Below are 12,322 nucleotides of genomic sequence, written 5' to 3' on the forward strand. Positions count from 1 at the left end.
GCCAGACAACACATGGGTCACTCAGAGACTTTTGCTAGCATTTAATTACAAGAACTTAATTAAAGTTCTTGTAATTAAACTTTAATTATATACAGTGTATATATACAGTGTATATATACAGTGTATATATACACTGTATATATAAAAACATTATAGTTGTTTCAGAACTAGAAACTTTTTAAATCCTTAGTGTACCTTAATCCTGGTGACTGGGCTATGCCTACTTTATGTACTCCTAAATCTGTCATCTTACAAGTACCACCACAGTAAAAAGTTATCTCCAAATATCACCACACTGATATATATTTTCAAACATCTTTATGGCAGCGACCTATTTAGTTCTTTTAAAGGTTTTGTTGGCTCTAGTGCCCTTTATTTGAAAGTAGTTGGACAGGAAACAGGGTAATGAGAGAGGGGGAAGACATGCAGCGAATATCATCAGGCCGGGAATCGAACCTGCGACCACTGCCACGAGGACCAAGACCTCATTACGTGGGTTGTGCTTTGCCCCTGCGCCACCACAGCACCCCCAGAGATTTTTTTTTATTTTTTTTAACAAAATCAAATATGTTGCATGTTTGGTGGAAGGACGTGGTTCAGTAATGAATTCCAGTTTTACATGCCACTGGAAGTCAGAATTTCATGTGAGAAAATTGGATGTTTCACACCAACCATTTCCACCGAATCCAATATAGCTGCCAAGCGACAAAAAGTTGTCTATAATTGGAGCTAAAAAAAGCTTCCTTCGCTGATTATGTTACAGCAAAATAGTATAAGAATTAACATGAACTTTACATTTTTCACACTATAGTTTATGATCTTTGTGTTAAAACATATTTTGTTTTGTTATGTGTGTGTCTATGACCACTTCATCACTTTGTTCATATTTTCCATCAAAAAAATCATAGATAAAACATTTATTCAGATTACCACAGCCCAAAAACCACATGTGCAACAGTTTAAGAATCATTGCTACAGATTGAACCACACAGGATCTAATCTTAATGTTACATCAAGGCTTCTGTTGGGATGCTAGAATTTTGCTCAAAGAATAACGCAATTTACTCAGGAGAATTATCGGGGGTTCAACGACATTTAGGGATTATTTCTTTCATTCAACAGTTTCTAACAAAAACAAGACATATTTTGCTTCGTTCTGTGGAATCCGTGCAATGACATGAGGTGCAGGTGAAATAAACTGCTAATGAACAGGCAGGAGAGCAAGAGGAGAAAAAAATGAAGACGACAGAGGAGATACACGAAGCGTGCTGTGAGGTAAAATATCGCTATTGTTAGTCAGTGCTGAGGGAAAAGTGCTGCGGTGCAGAAAGAGTGGAAGGTCTTGACAGCTTTCCGGTGGCAGTCTGACGGCTGAGCAGGGAGGCTGGAAGGAAAGTGCAGCAGAGGGCTGCTGTCAGGCCACACCAGAGCCCCGTTTAACAAGGTCCAGAGATAAGCTGCACCACAACACTTTGCAGGCGAATGAGAGGGGGGCGAGCAGCGGGATGTAAGGAGGGATGAGTACGGCTCATGCATTTTCCCCCACTCTCACCACCTGTCATGCCTGCCATCCCTCGGATTCCTTACATGTGTATTGGAGCGAAGATTGGAAATTTTGAGGAGGGACCGGAGTTTAACGGGATTCAGAGAATTGGAGGTGTATCTCCCGTTGTATGATTACCACAGTTTGTGACATGTTGACATCTTCGTCTGTACATGAATGATGACTGAGTGGTTGTAGATAATGTTAAATTTTTACTGAGCTGAACAGTAGTGTAATATCAGAGTGGATCGTTTATGTGTGGCTATCTAACCCCATTTCAGCTATAATACTTTTAATCTGAACCATGGCAGAGAACATGCACAAATAATTAATGTGACGTATGTTTTATTTTTAAACATGGGTAAAAACATAAAATAAACATTGGTCTTAATTGCTAAGCATACAGCATGCTTCAAGCAATGATGCTGTATAATATTAAAGTCTGATCATTTATATTGTAAAGATTGAAGGAAATTTGATGAAGCAATTTTTTTTTCTTTAGTTGTTAAAACTGATTCTGGTAGAACATAGTGAGTCAACACAGAAGATGATCTTTAATTATTTGATTTTGATTCATATCATCTGGTAACTCTAAAATCTTGTTTTACAATTGTTCATGAATCTCAAGGTACTCCCTTTATGTGGTAAGAATTTATGGTGATTCCTGAATATAAACCCTAACACTGACACTTTATGTAATAAAGGGTAATGCTGGTATATTTTAGCTCCCCCAAAAATAATTAATTGGTTCTGGCTACCTGGTAGCATTATCAGATTTTCATTTTTTTTCTGCTTGGCATGGTGATTTTTCTCCCACAATCAGGCACAATGTCAGCATCAGGAACACTAAAACACCATTAGTTATGTCTGCCTTATTAGATCAAGCTAATTCCATACAGCAGCCATCCACCCAATTCAAAATGAGTCAGCAGTTGAGAGGACTCCTGCTGCTTTCAATCCAAACAACATCAAAGCTAAAACATCCAGTGAATCAATTTTTAAACTGGATTAACTGTTCTGTTTATTCGTGTTAAACATCAAGCTCATATCAAAAGAATATTTGGAATTTTGTTTGATTTTTATTACATTTCAGCTGACACTTATTCAAAAGAGACAAATAGCATATTCATTGTCTAGGGAATACTGAAAGGTTGCCTGTTTTATTATTTTCTGTGAACACTGGCCAAGATTCTCTTTTCTCTGCAGATTTCCAGGTTATATTTATTTAATATTTACTGATCCACTTGTGTCTTTTCTTAATGTCTCCACAGGGGGGCGACTCCTTTTCCTGGTGATGTGGCTGAACCTATTGCCTCAAACTGACAGTTGCCCTGCCAAGTGTGTGTGCTACAGTGAGCCCAAGCCCACTGTGGCTTGCCAACAACAAGGACTGTTTTCCATTCCTACAGTGATTCCTGTACGGAGCCAACGGATATTCCTCCAGAGTAACAAGCTGACAGTGGTGAGGTCCACTAGCTTCAGTTCTTGCCACAATCTTACTGTTCTCTGGCTCTACTCAAACAACATAACCTACATCGAGGCTGGAGCCTTTTTTGGTCTGGAAAAACTGGAGGAACTGGACATTGGAGATAACAGCAACCTCCGCACCATTAACCCAACGGCCTTTCGGGGTTTAACTAAGCTGCACACCCTCCACCTTCACAGGTGTGGCCTGTCAGAGCTCCCTGTTGGGGTTTTCAGAGGAATGTTCTCTCTCCAGTATCTTTACTTGCAGGATAATAACATTCGCACTCTGCATGATGACACCTTTGTGGACCTTGCCAATCTCACTTATCTCCACCTGCATAATAACAAGATCAAGATAGTAACAGACAACATGTTTCGTGGCGTAATAAATCTGGACAGGCTACTGCTACACCAGAACCAGGTAATCTTTGTACAACCCAGGGCTTTTAGTGATCTCGGGAAACTAAAATCCTTGTTCCTGTTCTTCAACAACCTTACTGTCTTGACTGGGGAGACAATGGATCCTCTGGTTTCCCTTCAGTATTTGCGCTTAAATGGGAATCAGTGGATTTGTGACTGCCGTGCAAGGACCTTGTGGGATTGGTTCAAACGTTTCAAAGGCTCCAGTTCAGAATTGGAGTGCTATGTCCCTGAGTCCCTGGCAGGAAACGACCTGAAACAACTGAAAAGTGAAAAATTGGAGGGATGTGTCGAGACATCACAAATCCAGACAACTCTCTTTAACTCCAAGGCACAGTCTGGGAAATTTTCCTCAACTGAAAGCCCTCTAGGCGACATCATTCCCAAGTGTTGTCCTGGAGATAATGACAAATCCTCCATCCTTTCTGGAAATAGTCGCCAGATCACGAATAATCCCCCTAAGAAAAAGGAGAACATGTCCAAGATCAAATACACGCAGCAAGAAAGTACAAAAAATGAGACCCAGAATAAGCAGAATGATGGGCCACTGGGGACCTTATCTAACAACCTGGACAAGGCATTGGAAAACCTAAACCCTGAGTTCATAGAGAATCCAGAATCATCTACAGCATCAAACAAAAAGAAAAAGAAGTGTTCCAAAAAAACAAAATTGGATTCCCACTGCAGTAAAAGCCAGAGCTCTACTTTGCAAGTGTTGCACTTTCTCATCATTCCCATGATTTGGATATCTCTAGCCATGTCTTAGGACTCCTGACAAAACTCTGCACAAAGGACTCAAGAATGTTTATGCTAATGACAATGATACAAAAGATCCAGTGACACCTACAACAGGAAGTGACTGAGAAGCAAGGAGTCATGTTGATCCAACGTTGCTGGAGACAAACAATAATGAAAAGAGTACCATAAAAGAAACGGATGCCTTTACAGAACACTACAGATCTAATGTAAATATTGATTTGGTGCCCAAAATTGTTTGTTCTCTATGTACTCAATTGTACTGTGTCTAAGATACACTTTGGAGAATCCTCCTTTTTCCCCCCTAAAAGCTTTTACTGCTTAGACAGACCACAAGAAGACAAAATGAAGGACAAAAAAAGGTGGAAAAAAAGCCTCATACAGGAAATCAGAGACAGAATGCACACAAAGAATGTTTGGTCTGTTTAAAGAAGAAAAAAACAATCCCCTCTCATTATTTATTCAAAGTCATACATTTGTTGTAATGTTCTTTTTTTATGTTTATAAAAACAAATGTTTTGCCTCCCCTGGATTTTAGTTCTATATTTTCATGACAGAAAGGATATATGGGGAGCATTTATGAAATGAATGCTGTCCTTTTATTCATTGGGGATTGCAATGGAATCATAGATATGCATTTTATTTTATTTTATTGTGTACAAGTATGAATATATTATGAATAAAAGTTCTTATTTCATAGATGTTTATTGTGTGTGGTATTTTTCTGAAATACCAAAAACGCTTGATATATGTTGTTCTCTTTTCTGTGTTTTTTTTTCAGCCACTGGCCTAGCAAACCATTCAATGGCCTTTTGGCCAATTTTTGTCATTACAGCCATTTTGATATGTATGACTTGCAAAACTGTATCATTGGAGGTGCATTTTACTTTGTTAATCGTACTAATCTGAGTTTCCCTCTAAAAATTTTAATATTTTTACCTTCTGCAAAAATGTTGGTGGTGAAAGACAGACTTCTTCAGTCTACCTCAGTCTGTGACATGTGGCATGCTGCATGAACTTTGTCCAGATATCCCTGCCATCCTGGGAGAGCTGCTGGAACACTAGTCACTACATTCGTTGACCTGTAAAACAGAGCATCATGGTTAGGAATATTATTTAAGCTTTGTCTAAAGAAAATTAATGGCAAAAACGAAAGACCTTAAAAAATGTAATATTTAATCACACAGTAGTATGATAATTCATTTATTTCTCGGAACCACTGATGCATACGCTCTTTCTCTGAGACTGTCATTGGCAAGGGTGACCTCAGCTTTGTTAGAGAAACAAAATAATGTGCAAAATATATATTGCAGTTTTCCAAGCCATGCACACAAACATAGTTGTTGTTGTTTTTCTATTTTCTTGCTCAGTACTTGCAATGCTAATATACAAATCATTGACGATACTAACACCTGCTTGGATGTCAGTGGATTAGTGAAACGTTCTGTGTTACACTGATACAGTAAGAACATTTTGAGGAGGTCATTTAAAAGTTATCTTGCTTTGATCAGGAGTCAATCTGTCAAATTATACAACAGTCAACTGGCAAAAAGGGAATGAGAAACGGAACAAAATTAAAAAAGTGTATGACAAGGTTTAAAAAAAAATAATAATTACATGAAATTATATATAAGCAAAGGTATTAATATATTTTGAAAAACGGTAAAATAATTTATTGTTTGAAATAAAAAGGTTTTGGAGCAGATTAACACATTCCAACTTTGTTTTTAGATTTCTAGAGTCATACTTTCCAAATTACTGTATTATGGCAAAAAAAAAAAAAAACTGGTCTTGCTGGAATTAGCGTAACAGTCCTCTTTGATCCCTCTCACCTCTAGGTTGTGTTCTTGGTCTCTTGATATTGATGTTGCTATAAACTGCAGAAAAAAAATACTATAATCACTTATGTTTCAAAAAAGTTAAATATCAGCAACCATCCAGCCACTATGTTTACAAGTTTTAAATGGGTGCTGCACATGAAGTGATGATGCAGAATGATTTGCCCCAGGAAGTTGAAATAAAATTCAGAATATGATTAGAGGTTTATACATTGCAAATGCAGATGCAGTGCATCCTATGTAAGTGTGCATGAAAATCACAGAAATATTTGATAAATAACACCTTACATCAAAACATTGACTATCAGAGCAGCAGAGGCCCTCAAGGCATTGCATAAAAGAACTAGTATGAAATATTAGAACATAATGCTTCATATGAAACATCCCTTCTGGGACAAGTCGCCTGAAACACATCCTTGATGGGGTGTCCACAGGCTGAGACAATGTAGTGTTACAGTGCACTTTAATCTATGCTGAGAACTTGTCAACAATGCTCAGTTTATCTCGCTGAACGAGGAGACTGGGTCCTCACAAAGACCTGAGGCTTTTTTTGATGTTGTCAATTAAGGGTATACAGTCATAGAAACTGAGAAAATTGATTTTGGGGAGAAAACAACAGGGAATAATAACACAGTCCCAACCCCCAGAAAAAAAACAGCTTCATTGGGGTTTGTATCCGTATATGAGCTGCAGCCTTCAAGGATACCAGTAATTGAACATGACTCATTCAAGCATCCTCTGTATATCTACAGAGTTTCATTAAAAAAAAAAGGGGGGGGGGGACCAGGGGGTTGGGGAAATCCTTAGCCAAGTCCCACAATTACTATATGTTAAAATGGCTACATGAGCAATACATTAAATAATATTGTTTCTATTGTTGAGAGTTTATCAATAAAGTAGATTTTCATTCAGATCTAGGAAATCAAGTGACACTTTGGAAGGGAACAACATTTGAGATTCAGTAACCAATAGGCGTGGAGGGAGCTGCCCTAGAAATCACTGCAACTTCTCAGTCAGAAGAAATATTCATCCACTAGTCAACCGAGTTGAACCAACAGTGGACCGCCTCGGCGCCCCGAACACCGGGCTTAGCAAGTATTCTGGGGGAAACCCTGAAAAGGAAAGGAAAAGTGGCACAGGGGCCGAGGGAGTGTACACAGGGGACTAGACAACAAATCTAACAAAATAACTAGACATAAGAAACATAAAAAATGTAGTGTAACTAAGAAAACAACAAGACAAGAAAAGAACACAACTAGAATCACTAAGAAGAATAGAGACAAGGCAGAACTAACGGAAAGGACTAAGGAACACAAAATAACAAACCACAAAACAACTCAAGATCCTAACATATTTTCACTTAGAACCAGGATAGTTAAGAAATACTTTTTCCTTAATATATTACATGGCATTACTTTAGAATATAAATGCCCTGTTTGGTTTAGGGTATAGGTAATGATCTGAAAGACCTGAGTGTGAAAAAAGCAAAAACTGAAGAAATACATAAGAAGGTAAACAGAACTGTACCTGAAAAGGACTTTTATACTGGTTTCTATGCCAGCTATCTTGACATTGGATTTAAAAAGTTTGATATATACAGGCATGGCATAGCAGTTAAGATAGATTAAAAAGACAATTAAAATCATCCATCCTTTGTCAACACTTGCTTATCCAATTGGGCTGGAATTGAAGGACAATTTAAATGACTTAATTAAGGATCTTATTATTATAAAGCTTTTATTTTTGATAACATCAAATGTTTTACAAATACTTATATCTGTTTTTTTTTTTTTTGTTTTTTTTTTTTTTGTGGTCACTCATCAATTGAGTAAAAGACCACAATTTAACCTTATATCTAGTATATTTATTTTTTTTGTCCTTAATGTATATACAGTAGTTACCCTTTGGCCTTGTTGACTGGTTCCTAAAACATAATGTAGATAATCATGGAAAAAAACATTAGTAAACATGAAAGATGTACAACTGCAAATGCTCAATGGTAATTTGTATTGTTTGTAATGGGAAAAAGATTTGCAGAGCACAATAAAAAAAAACGCATGCATAACATAACACCTATATTGTATAGAATTTATCAGTTTGATAAGTCCACGTCAAGTAGAGTAAATAAATATTTGTAAATTATCAGATCATAAACAGAGACTTTTATTATGTTTTACTTTTTTTTCCCTTTATAAATAAAATGCAATAAATAGGCTGTTTATACAATACCTCTGGGAAATTACAAAGGGAGTTGCTAAATACATAAAAACAAACAAAATGAAAATCACTTATTGTGATTTATCATCAATAGCCTTACAAAACACTCTTCCCCTGATAGAATATTTCCTTCTCTCAGCCTCTCGGCATTATATCACTTTGGTACTACCACTACCAAAGTTAAATTTAAAAAGTGTTACCCTCAGTGAAAATTTCTGCTTTGTCATGTCAGAAATGAGACCATAATAAATCCTTTCAGAACCATTCCCACTGCCAATGTATGATAAAAGATTCAATATGCAGTTCAATAGAAAAACAATACATAACGGAAGAATAAAATAATCCGTTTGTATGTGTCCAAACATGTCAACTAATACTTGAAAGCACTTCAAGTATTAGTCGAACATTTAGTATTCTTCAGTAGGAAGATGTTAATTTTTCAGAAAACTTCTCCAAATCTGTCAGATTGTGATTTCCACAAACTTTCTATTTATTTTAGTTCTGGACTAAGGTTGGGTGATTCCAAAACTTTATTTTTGCTGCTGTTAAAGCCCACTCCACACATCAGCTCACTGCCAGATTGCTGAAGGCGCCTCAATGAATGTTTTGTTCAGAAACTGTTAGAATCTGGATTTGAGAACTTACTTTTCCTCTACAAATCCCTCCTGATTTTTGGCAATTCATACTCCTCCTTTTATCTCCACTGAATTGACTAAAGCCAATTGCTTCTTCCACTGTCTTCCACATTTGCCCAGCATAAACTCCTACATAGACTCACCTGCTTGCCCACTTCTCGCTGTTCCTTCATGTTACAGATCCCAAGTGTCAGAACTGCTACAACAGTGATGTACACTATCTGACGAATAGTAAAACAGTATTCAGCAATAATCACCAAAGCGTTGCCTTTAGCATCCAGATGTACTCATTTACTTGTTAACCAATAAATCTTTTACAGTATACAATATTAATCTTTTACATTAACTTTTGTTTTAAAAACCTTGATTACCGTTTACCCTTTTCACATCATCATCCCTCACTTAGACAAAGACAACCAAAGTACAGTATATTAAATAGGATAAATCAACTATTTATAAAGCTTGACTGCACTCAGCTGCTCATTAACTGGTATAAACATCAAACTTACTTAGTACTGATAAAAACAGAATTACAAACATGATATATAAAATTTAACATGGCATTATTCCAACATTAACGTCTGAATTCCCACGCTTCATGAACAAAGAATAGTTTCTCTACCTTTAAACTCAACTAGAGTCACTTTACTCTCAGGTTCTTAACTATTTTATAACACCAAGCACCATGCACTGAATATTATTCAAACAAAAGCAAAATAAAACTCCTAAAACCCGGAGTTAATAAGATATCGCGGTTTTCAATCATTTCACCCCGTGAGAGTTCCCCGGCGCAGGTTGGCTTCCTGTCAATCTAAACCTAGGCTGATTAAAACTTACAAGTATTAACAATAAGGTGCACAGAAACCGTATCACAGTGCTATCAAATGACAGAATTAAAGGTAAACATCTTACAGAGCAGTTTTAGAGTAGTGACCTGAAGAACAGTAAAACAGGATTTAGCAAAGACGACGGAAACGCTACCTTTAGCATCCAGATTGTGTCTGAGACAAACAGGAAGTTCGTCACAAAACCAACCCGGAAGCAACGACCCCTATATAAAGGTTCCGCGTCGCCGCTACTGCCCCCATCTGAACACCAGTAAAGCGATGTAAATACAGCAGAATAACGTTCCAAAAAATTCTAACAAAATATAATTTGTTCATTTTTGGAAAAAAAATAAAATAAATAGTATATGAAAATATTTAAAATTTATAAAACAACCCAAAGTAGTGTGGGGGCATTTTTAGGTGCATCACATTCAGCTGAATTGATTCAACTGGACCTTTGCAATACCCCAACACGCTATCTAAAAAGAAATGGTTCATAAATCTTATTATTCAACTTATGCAAATTTCATGGGATCTTTCCTCATACCGACTCTTCTCCCTTCCCCAGAATTATGCTGGAGTATCTAGCAATATTTTTTTCACTTCCAAACTTTTAAAAAGTAAGTATTGTGTATTTTCCATGTATGTAAAGACATTTTATAGCACAATCAAAATGTCACCTTCAGTTTTGAAAATGCTAAATACAAATGACTTAAAAGAAATTTGAAATTAGGCCTCTGTCTATTTAAGAATATCCTACTCTTTCTGACACACCACAACAATGCTTCTTATGATGTTGTTAACTGTTCTTAGGAGCATTGGACTGAGAAGTAGTTTGTATGATACGCCCAGCAGGTGCATAATCCACCAGGCTGGAGACTGTAGCTCCAAGGAGGAGTTTTGTGAAAACAGGAGGCAAATGGCTGCCACGGGAGATTCAAGGATTCCTCAAAAGTGCATGAAAGGATCAAAGCAACACTCCAAGTATGTTTTAAATGAAAGAATAACATTATAACCTGATATAAAGCTAAAAAAAGTTGATGTTAGATAATACATTTTCTTTAAAAAGTCTTTAATCCTATTTCTTGCAAATCTCTTGGTGAGCACTTAGAGTGTGCTTCAGCACCCAATGTGACATTGTGACATCTCCATCCCTTAATGACAACAGTAGCAATTCCCACAATGTCACAAAGCTCAAAACATCTCAAACTGATTCCTTGAAACAAACAATGAGTTCACTGTATTGTAGTGACTTTCACAGTCACTACAGTACAGAGCACCCTTAGGATCAGTCCAAATGGGATATTTGTTTTATGAATGTGCAAACAACTCATATGTAGCATGTGAGATACTATCATGTCAGTATGGACCAAACTGTCCATGTATTGTTCATGATGCCCTTATGAACTTTGAGCCTTTGAGAATTGAAGCAGTTCTAAAGGCAGAAAAGTTTACCTTATAAAACTGTTGGTCCATATATTTTCATGGAGAGCCTGAATGACAAATAGTGGATGGGTGTGAAGATAAGCTCTTAGGGAAGAGCAAAAAGATAACATCTATTTATACTGCTTGAGCTTAAAGTTGTTGTTTTTTTCCCTTTTAACTTTGCAATCCTCATTAACTGGGTAAAACAAGATTTCCCACATTTAGATTTTTCACCCACAGCATTTTCCCAACTAAACTCTTCTTAAAAGTAAAAGATCTTAAATCCAGCAAAAACAACATGATCATGCCTGTTTCTCAGTGGCTATTTATCCACTGAAAATGACCTGCCTTCAACTCTAATGCAAATTCTGGAAGACGCACTATGTCTCTTCCAGAAAACAGCACCCTTTGATCATAAGTAATAAGACACTTTTTTTTTTTAGCTTCAGTGAATGTGACTGAAATATTTGATATTATGGCTTGAGGCGAAGGCTTATAAGTGAAAGTTTAGACTGCTCACTGCTGAGAACTTCAACACAGGGTCTAAAAAAGTTTGCTTGCTGATCTGCATACTAAATTCTCAAAGTGTATCAGTCTTTGTTTCAATCAAATCTCTCCACAATTCTCTCTCTGTTGCTATTTTGCACTCTATTTCTGCCACTATCATCAAATGTTTGCCTGTTAGAGTTCATGATTGTAATATCACCGATATATATCTAAAGCTTTAGAAGTGAAAATGACTGATGTGTTCGGTCTTTTCAAAATAGATGGGTTTATCAACACAGCTTTAAAATGAGCAAAAGATCATAAGACTTTAGAAATATTCATTATCTTCTTAATGCAAATTTAGATGCCTCAGGTAAAATATGAGGCAGGCCAAAACGGATATACTTATATAAATATGTATATTAATGTAATACAACATTATGAAGAAGCTTTGACTGTTCTTATATACATGTTTGATATTAAAATTCTTTCAAGAAAAACAAACAGTAGAGTGCTGTTACATCAAGGATGCAGTATTTTGTGTTTTGTACCCCTATTACCAAAATAGATACAAATTTCATAATTGGAACAGGACTTGATGCTTCACAAAATACTCTATATTTTCACAATTATAAACCAATGTGATACTAGACACAAGACAATTGTTATGGCAGCTAAAAAAATATCCCCAAAGGAAAAGTACTGCCA

At 36.4% G+C, this 12,322-nt stretch overlaps 1 protein-coding gene and 1 long non-coding RNA gene across 2 annotated transcripts in view; one reads left to right on the top strand and one right to left on the bottom strand.

Annotated features, from left to right (window-relative positions):
* Positions 1 to 4,883, top strand: part of rtn4r (reticulon 4 receptor) — a 53,637-nt gene extending 48,754 nt beyond the window's left edge. Inside the window, exon 2 of the mRNA XM_007547498.2 lies at positions 2,815 to 4,883. Within this exon, the coding sequence (XP_007547560.1) occupies positions 2,815 to 4,196 (1,382 nt within the window). The 3' untranslated portion in view covers positions 4,197 to 4,883. The remainder of the gene's footprint in view (positions 1 to 2,814) is intronic.
* On the bottom strand, positions 3,801 to 9,986 carry LOC103134969 (uncharacterized). Its single transcript, XR_001661576.1, has 5 exons — positions 9,811 to 9,986; positions 9,020 to 9,097; positions 6,019 to 7,136; positions 5,126 to 5,268; positions 3,801 to 3,888 (listed from the first exon to the last, which is right to left on the bottom strand). It is a non-coding gene; the product is annotated as an uncharacterized LOC103134969 (long non-coding RNA).
* Between the last annotated feature and the right edge of the window lie 2,336 nt (positions 9,987 to 12,322).

Source organism: Poecilia formosa, unplaced genomic scaffold (genome assembly GCF_000485575.1).
Source record: "Poecilia formosa unplaced genomic scaffold, Poecilia_formosa-5.1.2 Scaffold20, whole genome shotgun sequence".
In the NCBI taxonomy this organism is placed as follows: Eukaryota; Metazoa; Chordata; class Actinopteri; order Cyprinodontiformes; family Poeciliidae; genus Poecilia; species Poecilia formosa.